General features: G+C 39.3%; 1 protein-coding gene across 11 annotated transcripts in view; it reads right to left on the reverse strand.

The window, feature by feature from the left end:
- The window catches only part of TENM3 (teneurin transmembrane protein 3), a 604,744-nt gene that overhangs the window by 428,340 nt on the left and 154,785 nt on the right, over positions 1-21,619 (reverse strand). For 7 of the 11 annotated variants that reach the window (XM_019481354.2, XM_014594830.3, XM_014594833.3 and 4 more), the window contains exon 3: positions 14,556-14,834. The exons of the other annotated variants lie outside the window; for them this stretch is intronic. In XM_019481354.2, the coding sequence (XP_019336899.2) occupies positions 14,556-14,834 (279 nt within the window). The remainder of the gene's footprint in view (positions 1-14,555; positions 14,835-21,619) is intronic. 11 annotated transcript variants of the gene reach the window in all.

Here is a 21,619-nt window from a genome sequence, read left to right on the forward strand (position 1 = left end):
AACCTACTAGATAGAAATAAATGAAGTCTCTCTGCATTTGTTAAATGTAGGACTGCTAGTCATTCAGCTCCAAGCATGGTGCAAGCTAACAGATCTGTTGAGGTTTGGAGGCTTGGATGCACTGCTGTTCTTAACCACTCATAAAGACGAGACCTTTTGCCGCAGGTAATATTCATTTTGTCTTTGCAGGTGGATAGTATTGTATAAACTAATTACATCTATACTTTTGCTTAATAGTTACCAGTTCCTGAAAATAAGTTCTGGAACACTTTTGGCTGTTCATACAAACCACTTGTATGTTAAGTTTGACCAACTTTATTTTTCCTATATCATCTTGCAGCTTCACAGAACTGGCCTGCAACCCCCACAAACCAGTTTGCTCTTCATTTCCAACCTGGTCTTGTTAGAAGCCATCTTGGTTTCCAATTAAAAACAGATAAGAAAATGAGAGAGCTCAATCCATAGCCATTATGTGCAGACAAATATTTAGGGTTTAATGTTTGTTTTTCCCCCCTTTCCCACCAAATTCAGCCATCCATTTCCATGCCCCAACTCAAGGAATACTAGATTCAAGGGGAAAGGGAAGGATTTCAAGCCTGGGATCTCTGAGGAGACCCATAATCAGTATGGAGCTGTGGATCATACTGTTACACAGGGAGATGCTGCAGCTGCTGATGCTAGCCAACTGCAGTTGGGCCTGCTTCTTCACTGAGCTGCCAGCTTTGACCTTTGGTAGCTAGGAGAAAGTCATTACTAAGAGAGAGTGTACTGGACATAGCCTGAGTCTCAGAGCAAGGGATGACTGTGTTCGAATCCCAGCTCTATATAAATTCCTGCTGTGGCTTTAGTCAAATTCTTTAAAGACTCTTAAATTAATTATTCTAGGTCAGATTTTGAAAAGCACCTATATCATTTGAAACACAAGACTTACTGAAAAAAAAAAATCAATACGAATTGTGCTCCTAAGTCCTTAAGGTACTTCATGAAAAACTGCTGTATTGCACTAAAATGGGAATAGTATCACTTACTTAAAATATCGCATGATACATTATTAGTACCAACTAAAAGAACTGACCATATAACAGAATGTTCCTACATGCCCTACCCATAGTTTAAAAACCTATGAGGCTAAATTAGTCTTATTTGTGCCCTAAGGTCAAGAGACTGTGGCTCTGGGAGACCAAAGGAGGGAATTAATTTTAGGGTTGTTGAAGGTCCTTAATTGAGAACAACCTGTGCTTGGTTCCTATAAATTTAAATCTAAGAGTAGTTAATAAAAGCGTCTTATCTTATCTCAATTGCCACAAGAAGGCAAGGCCCAAATATACAGAATTTTATAAAACAATAAAATGTCCTTGCATTAAAAAACAAAAACAAATATGAAGCAAATATGGTTTAAGAAGAAGAGATACAATATGTTCTTTGTTGCTACAGCAGCTAAACATATAAGCAGCAAAACCTCCCAGCTTCTGAGTAATATTTAAGTACAGCTCCATATAGAATGCATTACAATCATTCAATCATCAAGTCAGATGTATGAACAACTACAGCAAGGTCTACACAGAAAAGCAGTGATTTTAGTGGTGCAACCAAATATTCATGGAAAAAACCATTTCTTTCACCAAAGAAAGGGGACTCAAGGAAAATCCAGGAACCTAGAAGCACTGCAGCAATTGTGAACTACCTTGACATACAAATTTTTGGCATCATCTTCCACAATAACATATCCTGCACTTTTTTCCAAGAGCTTTTCTTACCTATTAACTTTATTTCTATCTCATCTTGTGTGAATCTTGAGAAAAACATGCTTTCCAATTTTTTGATCTAGTCTCCAATTTTTGTTAGCATTTGGTAAGGTAAGAAATTAACCATAAGACGTAAATACCTGAGCAAATATTTGAGAGAGGTTAGCACAATATCTTTCTATAATGAGGCACTAACAACCTCAACAAAATAATCTCATTTTGGCTGTTGATGTTACTATTCATAAAGGTCAGCAGTCTAATTTATTGATTATTAGTACCTAGTATATCAAGAATCACACCAAGTGAATTAGCTCAAACAGACATAGACATTAGATGTGACATATGAAATGGTTCTACTAACCACGGAGATGACCATTCCAGCCTGAATCTTGTCAATCTAATTTAAAGAGTAAACAGAAATTTTCTTATTAGCAAGAAACATTCAATTGTGCCTGAGACCAAGGGCAATCCCAATTTCCATACACACAGTCTAGCACTGCCAAGAGCAGATATAGGACCTATGAAGTCTCATGTAGCAATACTTAGTTCTAAAATGACATTTTTCATCCACAGATGTCAAAGCTATTGTTTATGAAGTCAGTTTGCATTACCCCACTTTTTGAAGATAAAAAGGCATAAAAAATGAAGCAATTGGTTCAGTGTTGTAACATTTCAGTGGCACAGCCTGATACAGAACCTAAGTCTTCTAATTACCATCAAGTTCTTTTGTCTCCTGGCTGGGCATGCCATAGCACTAAAAAAATTATTGTCCATCTTTAATATTTGCACACTAAATAACCACTAGCAATCTGTGTTCCACCACATATTTTTCATTTGTAACAGATCCTCTGTAAGTAGGGTGACCATATGTCCCAGGCAAACGGGGACACTCAGAGTGTTAAGTAGAGATGATAGTCTACTCTGATTCTAGCAAGACTTTATGACCATCCTCAACCTCTGTCATTTATATTGTAGCCTCCAGAAGCCCTCTTCTTTTACACTATGTTATTTTTAGAGGCCTTACACATAGGGCAAACCAGGACACTCACAGCTTCCATAGCCTGGTCCCAGACAGTTGGCAAAAGACCTGGAGCGGAGTTTGGAGGGGAGGCAAAGCAGGATAGTACACTGAGCAGGCACCATTGCTGCTGGACAGGAGCAAGGTGGGGGACTGGAGTGCGGTGGCACCTACTCCAGTCTACCTGTCTTGCTCCTGCCCAGCAGCAGCAGTGCCTGCCTGGCACACCATGCCACTCCACATCCTTGTCACATTCCACTCCAGGACTTCTGACCATCCAGCCAGGACTAGCCTACGGAAGTCGTGAGTATCCCAGTCTTCCCGGGACATATTATCACCCTATCTACTAGGCCTCTAAAAACAACAGTGTAAAAAAGTAGGGCTTCTGGAGGCCACTATATATATGACAGAAGGTCAGAAGGGTCATAAAATCTTGCTAGAATCAGAGTAGGCCATTATCTCTCTCAAACTCTACTCTGAGCTGATAGCCAAGAATGGAAGTCTTAGTTTAAATCAATTTCAAAGCAAAAAGACATTTTTAACAAAGTACTGAGATCTTCCTTTAGCAAATTCTCAATACAAGATGTACTAACTATTTTCAATTTCAATTTTTTAAATAACATTTTTAATTTGTTGAAGACCAGCCCTTCTCTAAAGCAAGGCTGTCCAATTGGCAGCCTGTAGGCCACATACAGCCCCTGAGGAGTTAATCTGTGCCCCCCAGGCTTCTGGTCCAGGCACTGCTCTCTCTACTGCTCTAGCTGTTGCCACCTCCAGCTTCTACTGCCTACCCCCACTCCTGTGGATGGGAAAGCATGGCCTGTGGGACTGAGGGAACCCACAGCCATTCAGAAATTGGACAGCCTTGCTCTAAAGAAGTTCAGCTTTGATAGCTCAGCATTATCTGCCCCTCCCCCCCAAATATGTCATTGAAAAATTCCTACTTGTACTTAATTATCCAAGTTAGAGTTCGACAAGCAGAGATGGTTGATGATCATGATCACTTCTAATACTTCTGATGGAAATTACAGGATAACTCAAACTTACTTTCAAAACTGAAAACATTATTGGATTACTTCTCAAGATAACAGTAGTAATTGTGATAACAATCAGTTATTTTTTATTGGAATCCAACTGCATGTAGCTACTTAACTGTTATCTTAATAATAATTCTGGATATAAAATGCACATCAACAGGTCTGTTGCCTAATCAAACATTCTGTTATTCAGATTCCACTCTGGAAGTCACTGTTTACATTTGCTCACAAACATAGAAATATATGAATGAAGGACAAAGAGACCAATAAAAAAAAAAAATTTAAACATTAATTTTGTTAGCACAAAAGAAAAAAAACCCCAAAGCCCCACATTTTGTCTGTTAACTATCAGGTATAATGTCTCAAAGGTATTTAAAGAGCTTTCAAATGACAACAAACCAGAAAAACCTCACAGCTCTGACAGTTTTTTTCCTTTCTATTCCAGTGATAATTACATCAATAAGTCTAATTCAGCAGATTTGTTGCTCTCCAATTCATTAATTAAAACAATTTTACTGCTACCACTGTGATTTTTCAAGGACATCAAAAACACATTCAAAATCAAAACAGCACACATCATCAGTTTTGATATGTGCACAGCATGCTATGCTCTCATAGCAAACCCACAATTAAAACAACATTTACAACTTACACAGAAATGGGATACTGTATTGTCTTTTTGAGATTTCTTTGTGTAAGCACACACAGTACAATATACTTTCTTTAGTGGAATTAAACAGCCATATTTTTAAAATATATTTCAATCAAAAAGGAAAAACTTCCCAAAAGTTCCCAGAATCCATTTCTGATAGAAGGACCACATCTAGGGGGAAATCCTAATCAGTTACATAGTAGCAGTCCAGTTTCTCAGCCTGTCAGATGTAATGTTTCTGGTTGCCAAGTGCTTCAGTTTTGTCCATCTTACATTCATGCGTAATATTGTTGATTTTCAATTTTTTTTTGAAAAATTTTATTAAAGAATGGAAAAAATATGAACATTGAAATGTGTACATACAGCAAAAAACACCCCAACAACTAACCTATTTAGCTATTTTCTACACGGCAACACTTTAATTCTGAATCAGTAAGCACTTGCAGACTACCTTTGGCACTTTGGGAATCAGGCAGTATGCAGTACAATATGTATATATAGAACACTATGAATTTTACAAGTAACAACAACTTTATTAATGACATCATAAATAAATATCAGGACTCAATCCTGAACTATTTTGGTTGCATACCAGAAATGATTTTTAATTGGATTAATAGCAAATGGGATCATATTATTTTTATATATTATATGTATGGTTTAATGGTAATTGAGACAGGGATTTTTTCTTGGTCTCTTGTAAAAAGAGGAAGGGGTGTTGTCAAGATAGCTAGTCTACCTCTAGCAGGAATTTATGCTGTGCTTTTGCCATGGTATCTGTCTACCAGTGGATACCTAACGTGCAGCCTCTCCAGTCTTTTCCCTTCTGTTGGAATACACTAGATGTTGTAGGCTATGCTTTGGCCAATTGTTTTATTTGAGAAAAGAGAAATCACAGAGATTTGCTTTTCATTTAGCCATAAACATGGTAAAAATCCATAATTGTGCTTTTACCAACTCTAAAAATCTTTCACTAACAAAAAAACCTTGGCTAATGAAGAATTAAGCTTGCCATCTGGAGTCTCATGCCTTTCCAGAATGTCAAATTTAGTGGCATTCAAATGTCTGAAAACCAGGAAAGACAGAATTAAGGAAAACACCAACAGAATGTTAACTCTGCCCTTTTAGTGCTGACAGTCACCACCGGGAGTTACCTGCATGCACTTCAGCTGCATTCATTTCAGCTGTATTGAATAGTGGAGCAAGCAGCTTGACAGAACTATGACTGTGATACGAAGTAGTCTAGGGATTAGTTTAGAGAGTATAACAAAACTGTGATTATGATCAGGGACTATGAGGGTGCTCTGGCCCTCCATGTGTAATCGAAAGAAAGGAAGTGCATGCGTACCTTGAGGTACCTGATATGGCTCGTTTCAGGGCGAGGCAGTGTCGACAGAATAGCACACAAGGGCTGACAACAAGGTTGGGCACAAGAGTTGTGTGGTTAATCATGGTTAAGTACAGTACTAAATGAAATGCTGCAAGTAAGCAGTGAAGGAGTTGTAAATGAAGGTCAAGGGACTGTAATGTTTTGCAAGTTTGGGATTGTTTTTGGGGAGTAGATTTAACATTTGCATAGTAATCATTGGGAGCTGTAGTTTAGGACAGCTTATCTAAAGATAAGGTCTGCTTTAGCAATGAGCAGAAGTTAAACTCAGCTACAGTTGTCAGGTGCACTATTCTGTGAGTGATGTACGTTATCTGCAAAGTATGAGTATATGCATAATCTGCTCACAGAGGGCAGCTTGAAGGTTGTGCTGGCACGTACTGGCTGGCTGCATTTCCCCCATTTTCAGAGGTTGGAGAAACACTCCAACCTCTTGTCCTTCCAGAACGTGAATTCCGCATTCTGGAAGGACAGGACACCTCAAAGCAACAGAGTAGATACTCCTCTCTCTTTCTGGTTGCCAAGTTTCCTTATTTTTAAACATAAAATTGCTTTGTTCTTGCTGTTTTTAAAATAGAAGTTAGCCAGATCCTCAAAGGTATGTGGCACTGCAACACATCTCTGTGGGACGCCTACTGGAATCCACACCGCTGAGTTGCTTGCCCTGGGTCCTCAGAAAACAACTGAGTAAAGAATCACCCAGAAGTCAAACCTGGACAAAAAGCAAGGCATAGGTACCTAGGCAGCTAACTGGCTTAACAATGGCTACTCAGCACTCTGACTAAACAGCCCCTTCCTCTATTTCAGGATCCTCAGCTATGCACTCTCTCTTTTGTAGCTGTCAGCTTAAGTCAAGTATTCTTGTTCAATAAAATAAACAATCTGGGACAGGGAAGACCAAGATTCAAATCCCTGTTCTGCCTGAATCAGATCCAGGAATTAAACCCGCCTCTCTAACATCCCATGATAGTGCCCTACACACCCTGCTGCTGGTTGTGCAGAGGCAGGTCTCTCTCACTCTCCCCTGTTGAAACCTGTTCCACTTCATACAATTTAAGTATTTAATCAGAGAGAGAGTTGCCATGAGGTCATTCATGTACAAGATTTAAGGTAAAGCCTTGTTCCTGAGCACTGAAAAAAGCCTAGGTTTCCTACATCCTACATGGGTACTCTACTGTAGGCCAGTGGTTCTCAACCTTTTAGAAAGTACCATCTCTTAGCTTTCACTCATTTCTTGTTTATGGAAAAGTAGAGCAATTCTGTTCCTAAGAACTCAGAAAGACCTCAGCAGATGAAAATATTTTTGACACTATCGATCCCTATTTGAAATCTCTAGGTTTATCTTGTGAATCATGTGTAGGTGTTTGCAGACCTAATCATCATAATACTGCACAGCACCCCGTGGCACTTTTTAAAAGGATCTCATGGCACCCCAGACCATGGTTGAGAACTTGAGAATGACTCCTGTAGGCTGCACCCCTTTCCCCACCTTCTTCTGTGTAGTATTTGTCTGGTTTAAGCGAGCACTGAACAAACTTACAGAATCAGCTTCTACTAACCAGATGGGCGGGGGAACTCTTAGTTTGAGAATCCAGCTTTGGAAAACCAAGGTTATAGCTCTGAGGAACTCATTCATGCTAGGGCAGCGTCAACGCTAAGGATGGCTTTGTACATAGTGGGCGTGTCTATGCGTGCCCCTATGATGCTGTAGTTACTGCACCATTATTTAGTACTTCCAAAAGGAGTACAAATTGGAACCGTGGGAAATACTAAATGACGGTGCAGTAACAGCCCATACTGAGCTGTACTGGTGGCACACGTTATTTTTAGCTGCTATGTCACTGCAGCAACGCGCTATAGTGAGGGAGTGCATTGCTATGGTGAAGTAGCTGCAGCATCACGGTTTGTGCCTACCAATAATATATCGCCATAGCGTGTTGTTATGGTGATGCAGTGTCTCATGTAGACGTGCCCAATGAGTCAGAAATCTAGGTGTTTATGGTAAACATTTAAGGACCTGAATAGCAACTAAATGGTGACTTTGAGTATGTTAGTGGCACCTAAAGCAGCAGATAAGCATCTAAATACCTTTTTGGATCTTTAGCCAGGTATATGTATCTTGTGGGTTTAAAGTTGGATGTTGCCAGGGTGAGAGACAATACCACCACCTTGCTTTTGCATGGCACTTTTTCTTCAGTAATCTCCAAAGTATCATACAAAGGAAGTAAACTGGATTTGTGTTCTATACATGGAGAAACTGGGGCATGGAGAGGTACACTGATTTACTCATGGTCACCCAGCAAGCCAGTGGCAAAGCTAGGTTTCCCAAATCCAAGACCAACCCAAGTTTTTTTCAGTGGGTGACACAGCTGGTATGAGATTCCAAATCAGTTCTCCCCCTTCTCTACACTTTGCTACAATGGAACAGGGAGAATGGTCATGTTTTGAAATTTTTGTACAGAGCTACTGACAGGCCAGAGAGAGAAATCTATTTCCTGAAATCCTCATGGTATTAGATCAGTTACAGGAATTTTAAATCCATTCAGAACAACTGGGTACTTGGTCTTCCCCTTGATGACATTATGAGCAAACCTTCTCCTTCCTGTCCCATTAGGCTTTTAGCACAGTATTTTGGCATGAAAAGTTGCTCCTTGCTTCCTGGCATGCTCTGCATTCACAGGCCCAATCCAGATATGCAGGCATGTGCAGTTTGTGGTACTGCAGACCACTTTGCGGTGCCACAAACTGCACACCCAGCACATTAAAATGTGCCCTGAACTGCAAATTTGCAGCATGGGGGAAAAATTTGCTACAGGGAAATACCTAATGTAAACACTATGAAAAAAAGCAGCACGGTGCACACCACAGTAGCACGTGCTAACAGACATGAAAGCTCAGTCCTCCCAGGAGATGCTCTGGCTCCTGATCAGAGCATCTCCCTTCCTTTAATTCACCCAGCTCCTCCAGCTCCCCGCAGGAGCAGGGAAACAGTAATTTCCCCAAAGTGGGGCATTTTGCCCTGCACCAAAGCACATGTGGAGGGGAATGTGCAGCAGCACAAAGTAGCAGCACTAATTTGTGCTGCTCCTTTTTTGCCACTGCAAGTGCATGCCCCTGCATGTCGGGATGCGCCTACAAACAGCAACTTACTGAATGGTTTTACACTTTCTTGTTATGTTACCTAAGCTTCGGTTCAGCTGATCATAGCCCCATGCCTTCATCCCTGTCAAGTTCTCCTCTCTTGTCTGTCAGGCCTTTCTAGCCATACCACTGGACTATCCAATTTTCCTTCCAACTGCCACTTCTGCCAAGCCCTTATTCCACAATTGTTTCTTGCTTTAAAGAGTTTAAAATTTGTGCTGACCTCAGTCCCCACTCTCTCCCCAAATCTCCATATCCCAAGGCCATGTGAACACACAAGTGAACTCCAAACTTCCCTCAGATTGCGAGGCTGACTTAGATCCTGTTTTCTACGCAGAGGTCAGAGAGGAAGGCTCACACCCTGTCCAAAGGATCAATGACACACCTATCCCAAGGTTCAAGAAAAACAGCAATTTAGGTTTACCGATCCTGACAAACATACAGGAAAGCAATGTTGTGGCCCTGGAAATGTCCCTGAAACCCCTGTTCTTCCTGTTGCCAACCCAATTCCCCACTCCTAATGTTTTACCCCTCCACTTCCTCCTTTCCTTGACCTGAGACCCGCCCCCTGCCCTTTCCTCTTCCCCACAGACCACCATTCTCTACTCACCAAAACACTTTCTTCCTAATCCTTCTTTTTCTTAAATTCCCTCTTCCCCTTGGCTAGACCGCAAACAGTTATATGTGGCATTTTTTCTCTTTTTTTGGAATTAGATTAAGTACATCTGAACCATCTATTGTCTAAACTCAGATTACATTTTCCCAAAACAAAACCTACCTCTGCCACACACTGCTTTTGTCAATGTGCCTTCAGGTGTCCCTCAGATTTCTGCCAATGGATGTGTTCCAATTGAGATGATCTGGGTGTAGCTCAGGCTCAACAGCAACAGGACCCACCCCCACTCTTGAGTCACCCAGCCTATATGAATACTGGCTGACTAGTCTTTCTGCGCATACATACTGAAGTCTATTTGGCATCACCTAACCAGACCTGTTTTCAATGTAGCATTCCCAAAGGGGCAGCAGGGGCCTTGTACTAAGCTGAAATATCAAAAGATCTTTTGCTGCGTGATTAGAGTCATTGTTGGGGCCCAGGTCTGAGCAAAAGACCATTAATAGCATCTGTCAACATTAAGAAATGCTGCTTGGGGGAGGGGAGGACTGCATCACAGAAACCACTTGTTCAAATGACATCTTTTTAGATCACTAACTATATCCTCATGAGACACCAAATCCTGGGGCAGTCCATGTAAGGACATAGATTTCAGAGTATTTACCAAGGAAAACCTTTAAACAAAAAAAAAGATGTCTTTACCATAATCCTACCAGAGAGTCTACCCCTGATAGGTCTACAGTGCAGTGCACTGCAGCGCAGTGTAGTGTACAGATATCTAAGCTAGCTCTACACAAAAGCATAGGACAGGAACCTGAAGCACTCTAGGAATGGCATGATGCAGTTTCACAGGCACTAATTTATGTTTCTTCTCAGAGGCATGGGTTCTTGAGTACTCCTATGCTGAACCGTGATTTGAAAGGTAGACATATCCAATAACACTTTCTAATTTTAAAAACTGTTCCCCAAGTAGTTTAAAAACAACAACAAACAAAATAATCCTAACTAATAGCCTTAACAAAGACAGGCTGCAGAAATTTCAAAGCTGTAGCCGTAGAGCAAGCAAACAATATGTATATTTCACTGGCACAACCATTTAGATTACATGAATAAATGCATGTATGTTGCGTTGAGTCCATTGCTATGGAGACTCAAACTGTAAGCTAGCTGTTACTTGAAAAACTTGAATAAAAACTTTTGTTTAATTAAATAAAAAAGAAATCTTTCCTTGTTGTTATGCATTCAGCAAAAACCTAAGACAGTAAGATGAGTATACATTTCTCTTCTGTCTGAAAAACAGGTAAAACGTTTTCAGAGAAATGCTACCACCATACTTAAAATTCTGCAACCTGATTGTCTAACAGCATTGTTTTTTGAATAAAGCCCTTAATCCTCCCAATACTATGCATGAATTAGTGTGGCATTAGTGGGGTCTTAGAAACAGGTATATTGCTAAGACTTTGGTAAGCCAAAAATAATGTCTTTAGGGAATTACTTATTCCACTATGTAAACCGCTCTGCAATGTTTAAATTACCTTCTAATAGGATGGACCTGTGAGTATTATAATACCACAGTGGATAAGACTCTGGTTTGGTATTACCATTAGCCAACAGACACTGGAGATGCCTTCCTGGGGGGAAACTACCTTAGCACTCATCTATTAAAATTTCAAAGCAGCAGCTTGTACAAAGTTAAAATGAAGGAACAGCTGAGAAGGAAGACCAAGCTCCAATCCCTAGCTTTAAAAAGGGGAAAGCCTCCAAACACATATTTTTTGCATGTAATTTGATATTTAAATCTGGCTCACAAATCCTTATATGGGTCATAGCACTGAGTAGTTCCAATGACTTTAATGGGATTTATAAAAGAATGTCAACTGGACGACTGACTACTTCTTGATAATTGCAAGTTCTTGCTCCTGATGAGGCCTAGAGATGCACATTTAGGACTGAAAAATAGGGCAACTGGAATTCAGTCAGGAGGCTTTTGATAATACTGTGGGGACATACATATTTTAGTAAAGATGACTGAAATATGTAGGACATGATGTAAATTTTAGCTTAGCTTTGGGATCTTCATCACATTTATTTGTTATATTTCCACAGTTTACTAGGAGTGCTATTAATTGGAGTGCACAAATCATTGAATTGCTAGCATTTGCACTGAAAGCAACATAGTCAAGGTTTGCAACAAAAGAAAAATCAATGTATGCCACGATTACGAATTACTTTCCCTTTTAATTTAAACGCTATTTACATTTTATATTCTCTGGTGAGCATTTAGCCTATTGAATTTACCCTGTTTTTATAAAATATACTTTCAATTTGCATCCTCCATATTTGGTGGAAGAAAAATTGAGAGTAAAGTGACAAAGAAGATTCCGTGTGTCACTACTTCCATTGCATCTCCATTGAAATGTAGAACTGTGACAAGGTCGGACTGATATATGTTCTTTTACCCCAGGGGACATCTATGCCATCAAAATTTCATTAGCCTCACAGCAGCCCTGGTACTGTCTTTAAGTTGGACTGTTGGCCTCCCTATCAATAAATAAATCAACTCTAATCCCTTTTAGTGACTAAACTATTCTTTGAAGTGGTATCAAGATCATCAGACACTCTGCTTGCATAATGTTACCAATGCTGGATAATATGTTTTCCTAATGTATTCAGTTATTTCACATATTAAAAATAAAACACAATTCCAATTTTAAATACATGGAGGAGGGAACAAGAGAATGAGAATCTACTCTAATATTGACGGAATTCAATCAAATGTTATGTAAGGCTTTAAAAAACTGGACAAACAGTTACTTAGTTTTTAAAGTAATAGCATTGGTGTTATGCCAATGGTGTTATGGTATGGTAGCATTGGTGGTCATAAGCTTTTGGACCAAATCAGTGGTACTCAACCTTTTGGCCCATGAGCCAGATGAGTGGCACTTGGCAGGCTCACAGACCAAATCAAGTCCTGGGGCCCAGCACTGCCCCTCCCTGCCCTGCATACCAGGATTGGAGACCAGGGGCTTGGTGCCACTGCCTCCTGGCACACCACATTAGGATTGTGCCTTGGGGCCTGGTGCCACCCCTGCCCCCACCCAGTCCGGTGTGCGGGGATGTGGAACCTGATCCAGCATGTAAAGCCTAGGGCTTCCCATGGGTCTGGACATTTGGCAGCAGGGGAGTGGTGGCACTGCTCCCCTGCTGCCAAATTTCTAGACCCGTGGACAGCCCTCTAGGCCAGATGATAAGACACCATGGGCCAGATCACATAGCAAGGCAGGGGTTGAGCACCCCAGGACTTAAGTGAAGACCTGGCTACCTAGAGGGGCACTGTATGCCAAACTGAAGTTAATTAAAGTGAGGCTTTGAAAGCCCACCAGATGGCATGAGTTCCAGAAGCATGAGCCAACTTTCAGGGAAATCACTGGGTTGCCTTACCTATGTTCTACACATACTATAAACCAACAAGACCAGCTCATGCGAGCTAACTTTCATTTGGGCACATCAAAAATAGGACAGGCATCCCACAAAGAAAGTCTCCTTTCCTCAGTTTGAGACATGAAGCCTTCCTCACAAACAGTTGCTTCAAAACTCTTATGTAGAGCAGGATCCCAGTTGACTATCCTCCCCTCCCCACCTGCTTTGCTTGTATTCATGTTCTTGTTTGACAAAGAAAGGATATGAAAGCCCTGCCTGGCATCCTCTGCAGTACAATGTATATTTTGTAAGTGAGGTATAGGAGACTGTGAATCACAAGGGAAACATTACTCATCATGAATATAAAGAAAATTTTGATTCCATTTCCTTTTTATAGCACTGAAGGAACCATGGTAAATGGGTACAATAAGAACTTACTGTGGCTTTTAGCTTAAAATGTAGACAGACGATTTTTTGCAAAAGAATGCTAAGATACAAAAACTGCTAGCTGCCAAAGTGCAATATAGCTGTGACTGGAAAGATAACAATACAATTATCTCTGCTATCGCAGAACTGAGCTGACAAGTTTAGTAGATTAATTTTAAAAATCCAGTCAAATAGCTACCTTTCTAGTTTACATTTTAGTCAATACTTTCACCAGCTCCTTCCTTTTCCCCTTTATATTTTTGATATAGCAAGTCATTAATGAAATAGCTTCTTTTGATTTTGGTGTTGCTAAAAATCCTAACAAACAAAAGAGGAAAAAAAACCTAGCATAAGAACGCTAAAGGTAATGTGTTTTCTTCTAATGTGTGGTAGACTTAAACATTAATATTATTTTAGGTCCTAGTCAAGCACCTAAAATTCGGGTTAGGATTTTTAAAAGTTTTTCTTTTAAAAAAGCTTTATTATACTATGTTCATGCATCTAAACTAAAACTTTTGAACATAAAGAGTGCTATCCCTACAACATGCATGGTTGCTGTTTAGATTTTTGTGGATTTTAATTGCACAGTAATCCAGTCCCCAAGGCACATAAAAGGCCACACTCCCCTCTTTAGGATGATTTCAATTGCTCTCATCAGCTAGCAAGTTTAAAGCATGATCAAATTTGTTCTTCAATCACTTGAGCCCTGTTAATAAACTATTCTGTGTGCTCACTCATCCATTCTAAGATTCTGCAACTTCTTTGAGGTGTCTTCAAGAGGAATTTACAAAGACATCTTTGATTGCAAGCTGGCCTTGGGGATAAACTTTATCATCACTTGCTTTGCTACTCTACAGAGGATAACAGGTGACATGGTCTGAGATAAGTCAAAGCTAATCTTTTCTGGTGCGAGATTAAACTTTTCTTCAAAATTAAAGCTTAAACATAATATACACTGTTTGCATAATTCATTTACTAGATACCGAATATTGATTTTTTCAGAAAAAAAAAACATTATCCAAGGTCATTCCTTAAATGTTACTGTATTTGAATATATCAACTAGCAACCAAACAGAAAATAAAATGTTGAATTATACTTATACACAGTGAACTTACCATTCTCACTGTCGGACTTGTTTTCATGTTCGGTATCAGTCAGAGTGAGGGCTGAGTTGGAACGGCTTGATAGACAGGAACTGCGCCCTGATTTGACCCCCCTGCCCCAAAGTCTCATGGCATGCTCTGGAGACATCACTCCTTCATTTTCAGTATCAGCATCTGACCCTGCACTGATAGAGTAACCTCTGTGGGGGAGCCCCATTTCCGCACAAAATGCCAGTCCTCGACGAGTTGCTGGTTCACAAACTCCTAACTGCCTTAGGGTAAAATTCTGTCCTGATTAGGGGAAAAAAAGATAACAAAAAGTGAGAATTTTTTTAAAATGTAAAAATAAAAACTCTTACCATGTACAAGGTTCTCAGGTATCACATAAACTTTTATCAAAACTCCACGTGTTATGATCAAGCAGATTCTTTTGTCTATACCATTTTGCAGTCCTCCTTTTTACTCTCTCTATCTTAGCACTTCTTTGTCAGCTGTTTAAGCACATTAGAAGTGTTCTAAGGTAGGAAAGAAACATAACGTGACCTGTAAACTAAAAAAGGCCAGTTCAGCATATAATAAGGATTAAATATAAATGACAGATCTCTTTGCTTTACAAATGTGTGAAAGCAATAACAAGTATTTGTTAGGATTATCTCCTTCTGTCTGGGATAAAATCCTAAACAACAGAATAGTTTCCCATCCAGATGTCACTTGTCATGGCCAGAGAAAGGCTTCCCTCAGGAGTAAAACAGTGTTCATTAAATGGGACTAGGGGCTCATTGGTCTTTATGAAATCTTTCTGCCTTTCAACACCCAAGACAAATAAAAACGCACTTTTTCCTTCAACCATTGTATGAAAGTCTTCAACGCTTGATGAAATTGATCGCCTTTTCCACACTCCCCTTTTTGGTCCCTATTCTTGGTATTTTACTGATGAAACCAGGCCAATATATTTAAAAATACATTTGTAGCCTATGTTTGGGAGGCGAGGGCAGAGCAAGAGACACATACATGAATCCCCAATGATTGTATTAATAAATTAGGTGTAATAAACTCATGACACTTCAATAACTTAAAGTGTTTAAATTATGTGACACTCAAAAAATTACTGCTGTTTTTAATGACTATGTCTTCATCCTGCTTTTATGTCTGAAATCTTCAGACACATTTTATAATATATAGACACTTGACATGTTCATTTGCATGTGAATACCCAGAATACTCTGCTACCCCTGCTCCCAGCTGTTTCATAGCAATGCTGGTCTCTAAAGTCTAGGAACAAAGTAAAATATTTGGGTGTACTGGTTCATGGAAGATGTGTGCATGTGTAGAGCTCTGTCAGAATACAGGTATATATATTCTGACAGAGCTCTTGATTTTCCTTAGTCATTTTTCTTTTGAATGTACAAAGTATATGTTAACAAGACTATAAAATAGGTAATGCAATGAAAAAGGAAACCTATTACAAATAAGAGATTGGCAGTCTCAGAAGAATGAACATTTTCCAAAACGGTGAGAGTTAATGCCCCCAGACCTTGACAGGTTTTTAATGTGCCAGTTAATTACTTTATTGTTGTGGTCATATCAGTTGTTGCAATCAGTTTAATCTCGGTCAGAACTGTAAATGGATTCTGACAGTGACATTCATAAATAATGAAAACTAGTTGCTACGATTAGCTACAAATCAAACAGCACTTATAGTTCAGTTGTGAATCTGAACTAAAATGCAGCTGGGGGAGGTAAATATAACAACCTTAAATATTCACAGTGGCAAGTGAAGCGTATGAAAGTTATAAGTAGGATGAATCAGTGGACATATCAATGGTGTCTCTTGCCTGCTTAAATACAGTCATGCTACATGAAGTTTATTAATTTTAGTGAAAGTAGAAACAATAAGATAAGCAAAAAAGGCAAAAAAAAATTACAGCATTAGGTCAATGTAGAAGCTGTAGCAACACTTATTTTGTTAGTTAGTAATTAGTGTTTCAATATACCTACTGGAGGAGGTGAACTATTCTCTTGGTTTGATATGTTTTGCACCTGGGTCAGCATTGTCAAATGTGGTTTCCAAAAGTCATGAGTCTATGTAAATAGTCTGCATATGGATCCAGGGGTTCAACTTTTCTAAAGGGTAGCCAAAGTTTGACCTTGATACATAATATGCATTTTAAAATAATCATTTTATATGCAATCCATGAATGTGTATGTTTTTACAGTACACATGCACAGTGTAGGCTCTAAAAACCTGAATGGCGCTTTTGGAATGAGAAGGAAAGGGGAGAGGTGCACTGAGAGACAAAACTGCCCTTGACTTCAGTGATGCACGTTGTGTTTAGAGATGCCAGGAATCTCGTAATACCTCTCAATATACTGTGGGGACACGCTCACTAGCAACAGTTACTATGCCTGTTGAATTAGGATACAGCATGATCCCTCCAATGCAATGTATAACTGCTGGTCAGCACGAAAGTGGGTGGGGCCATGGTCATGCATCTCCAAGTATTGACCTTTCTAGTTGCTAGAGAACCTCTTTGCATTCAGGAAGCTAAATTATAGTTGTCCTTGCACAGAAGTGTTGTGTAGGAAAGACTGTTTGAGGCCTCTCTCCTTCCTTAACATAGAGCTTCTTTTTCTTTTTTCTTTCTTTTTTTGGTGGTACAGCCATAATTTGACTTTGTACAGAGATACACTTACACATTTTGTATGAGATCCAGTTACAGGAATTCCATAATATCTGCCTACTTGTTAGATCCTTCCCACCCCATAATTACACTTGGTATCATACAAATGATGCCAAAACATTGATTTTGGAACTAAATGGAATTGTTGCCTGAAACCATGACAGGATGGTTGTCTCCTGTAGAGTTTTCAATATAACAAATAATTTTAAGAGTTGATGTGCATGTTTGCCAGTGAAGCGCAACTAACACCATAAAAGCAATAATACCACATTCTCCACAAAAATTCTACATCTTTTAAAAAGAGCCCAAGTATTAAAAAATAAATTATGAAATAAATATTAAGTTGATCCAGAGGGCAAAGATATGCAGTCGGGGTATGACAGCACTGGACAGTAGAGGAGAATGAAGGGATTTTTCCTACAGGCAATTAAATATTAAAATTAAGATTGAACAGGTGAGCTTAAACCAAGAGCTCGATAAAAGCTATAAATAGAAGGAAGATCTCCCTCCCACTGCTCTAATGAGCTTCCAACTTACTCTTTCCTCAATGACTTCAGTATTATGTGCTTACACTCCATCATGGGCTCCCTTTATTATATATCTTTGTAATTCCCTCATTTAACCCCTGAAATACTAACTGGTACCTGCTGAAAGCCATAAAAGTGAAACAAATTTGGAGGCAGTAGCCAAATATCTGATTTGGGGAAAAAGTTGGGAAAAAAAAATTGCTTGCAGAAATGCTTCTTAATCAGTTTTCTAAAGATCCCAGAAAGAATGTATGTGACATGGGATGATGATCTCTTTTATTGGACCAACTAAATAGTTGGGGAAAGGTTCTTTGCAAGAACCTGCCTTAGACCAACACAGCTACAACCAACAACCCTGTGATATAGGATGTGGCGTATGCAAGAATGGAGTGGGGGGTTAAATATAATTCATAATGATGGGACATTAGCTTAAACCTTAACTATAGAGTAGCTACTACCATTCCACCATAAACATAATACTTAGCTGCAAATTGATATTCACAACCAAGATAATTTAAGGACTGCTGACACTGTACATTTGGCCAGTCAAAAGGCAAAAGAAAATCAAGGTCATAACTCTAAATTAACTTACAAAGGTCCGTACAATTGATTGTTGTTAAAAAAAAAAGTCAGCATTTGCCAACAGTTAGTGTGACTTATTTGAGATACAGCAGTTACTTTCTATTTTAAGGGATGGTCTACGTACAATTTATACTCTGCATGTTGGTTTAGAAATTGATATAGTTAAACACCAGTATGATCCTCAGTGGAGATGTACGTAAATGGTACAACATACAGTGATATTGGTAGACCTTTATGTAACTTTTTAAATTAACTGTAGGTAAAATTTTATTACTACATATGGACAAACAAACTCTAAGCACAGTGAAGTAATGACATTATGTTAGATACTGTTGGGAAATGCTGTTTTTTTTCAAAAGTGGAAACCTGCTGTACTTGTATATCAGATATGTAACTGTTCTTAGCTACGTAAGATATTCAGAGACACCACTACCACATACATCACAGATAACAAATATTGGCTACGGAAAAGTATAATCTCTGCAGGTGATTACCATAGCATGCAGGTCTTACGCCTCCTTGATTACAAAACTCTGCTTCCTAGTTTGCAGCTGTTTAATATCAGTACAAAAACATTCACTTAAAATGACAAATCCTAAATACAAGGTAAGTCCACCATATACCAGAAATAGCTAGATACGTGTTCCAGGAAAAGAAGTTCCAGGAAACAAACAATTCCTCCCATTTTTCATACAGTACAATGCTCATCAGAAGCCTCAATTAACTTTTATTATGTGCCTGCCATGAATTTAAACTATTTTGGACTGGAGAGGTAATGAACTCGCAAGCTAAAGAGCCCTCAGAGAGAACAACTAGCTAAAAATTATCGGACTTATAAACTGAAAGGAACTCTAGCTTCATTTCTACTGATACCAACTGTGGCAGAATGGGACAACCTAAGTTTCAAGCAGGCAGGTTCCAGGTCACTAATGGTTAAAAACAGAGTTCAGATTCATATTCAAATCTGCACCAGTGTTCTAACTTACAACTCTGCTTTAAATTTAGTTCTACTTCCCATTTTTCCTACTCTTAATCTTTCTATTTGCGTTCCTGTGCTCTCTGTAGTGTGCCTTCTTCCATCTGTCTGATATGTAACCATCTCCTCCAGGGAATACCCAATAATCCACCAAAGAAAGAAATATAAATGAATTTAGAAAAATAAATGAAAATACAACTGACAAGACATATACAAAACAACACAGTGCCATTTTGGGGGGGAAAAAAACAATCCTCCCCCCACAGAATTGATTTCTCTATTACTTTGTCTCATTTATTTACTGCCAGTTCTTACATTTCCTAGTTCCCCTACCAGTCATGATCATTTTTGTAATATTTTTATCTAGTTCAGATAGCTGATCAGTACAGGGATTTTTCTATTTTTATGCGTCTGTAAATTACCGTGTACAACCATGTCCTCATAATAAAATACTGTTTATCATGTTGGCCCTGAAATATACTGCATTATCAGCAGTCATTTCAAAGCATTTTTGCAAGCATCACTTTTTTTCTTCCTCTCCAGTCACCAGCTGAGAGATCATTTGAATTAATTCAGCTCCAGTCCAGTTATTTTTAATTTTCATAATCCTAGTCAAATACTACATGTAGCATACACAAAAAGTTTAAAAAAAAAAATCAAAGCTCATCATCTATGTGTCATCCTCAATAGATCTCCTGAAGATAGCGTATGCACTACACAGGTTTTCCGTGAAAACTCTACTCAGCTGGTGCCAGATACGGAGTGACACTACATTTTTTAAATATTGTAAAAGAATTCATTGCTCAAAGAGTCATTCAAGCTTACAGAGGGTGGAATTTTACATGATCAGTAGCCTTACTCTGACTGTACTGGTCCAGGGGCAGAGTTTTGGCTTTTCAACTCTCAGAAATGTAAAAGGCTATAAAAGAATAGCTGTAGTAACCCTACGATGGTGAGTATATGTTCAATATATTGTGTATTCCAATAAAGTAGAAACTAAGTTAAAGTCTGTATACAAAATATGGACAAGAACAAATCCTCTGCACCAAATGGCAAGTAAAATTTTTATCTCTTTAATTCTCAGAGTACTGTATAGATAAGAATCATAGAGAAAGTGCTCATATGGGATGAATGGAGTCATTTTGTCTGTTAAAATGCAAAGCCAGATAGGGATTGTTAGCATTGTTTAATAAGAGTCCTCAGTGACCCCTGCCTTCCTCCTGGATAGGGGACTACCCAACCCAAGGTGGCGGCTGGCCAATTTCATGAACAGATTACGGGGCCAGCTGCCATTTTCACAGGCTTATTGTGGTGGCCCAGCCTCTGATTGGCTGAAGGATCCCAGTGGCCCTGTCCATTCCTCCTCCTTTCCCCCTCCCCCAGTGACTGGTGGAGAGGAGCAGGGCCACATGAGAGGCAACCCTCTCCTCCAGAGGCAAGGGGCAGCAGCTATCTTGCATGCTTGCCTTCATGCAGGTGCCTTCATGCTGGGCTGCACAGCTGGAAGGACTGCTGGCTCCCACTATGGAGCCAGCCTTTTATTTTTAGTAAGTTCCACCTCCCCACACCAGAAGATTTTGTGGAGATTGCCCAATTTTGCAATTTCTGCACAATCCATGAAATCACGATTTGAGTAGGTCCCTATTTACGGGAGGTCCCCGTGCTTACTCTTTCACCCATTGCCCATCTGAGAAACTCTCTTACAATAAACAGGGTCAGAATTTAAGGGTATGCAGAAATGAACAAATTAAAATAAAAGGGTGCAGGGACATGCTTCACCTCAGCTACACTGTGGCAAATTGTATGTGCCCACTCTTATCCTGCAGTATATAAAAGCTGAACTACCATAGCTTAACCACATTTCACTGGGTCCCTTACACAGAGGGAGAATAACTGAGGCCTTTGATTCCATCTGCTGTGGCAAGGACAGTTCCAAACATTTGGTGCTCAGGTTGAGACGGAGTTCAGGTGTCATCACTGAAAAAAAAAGATTAAATAGCAAGAGCCTATAATAACAAATAGAAGCAAGGCAAAGGGAAAAAATAAGCGGAGCTTACTGAGTATCTGTCTCTTGTTTCCGAACCGTCATACTTTTTTTTTATAACGTACAGGGTATTAAACAGAGGAGAGAGAGAGGAAAGAATGGACAGTAGATGTGATACCTGTCCATTTTGTCATGTACCTTCCACAACATATTTACTGAACAACAGGAGTTTTCAAAGCTGCACCTGCAGAGACTGTTGCTTGCCAATGGGCCAGAAATCATGTTGCCTTCTGTTGAAGAATGAAGACTGACAACCCAATAATAGG

Source organism: Alligator mississippiensis, chromosome 2 (assembly GCF_030867095.1).
Source record: "Alligator mississippiensis isolate rAllMis1 chromosome 2, rAllMis1, whole genome shotgun sequence".
In the NCBI taxonomy this organism is placed as follows: Eukaryota; Metazoa; Chordata; order Crocodylia; family Alligatoridae; genus Alligator; species Alligator mississippiensis.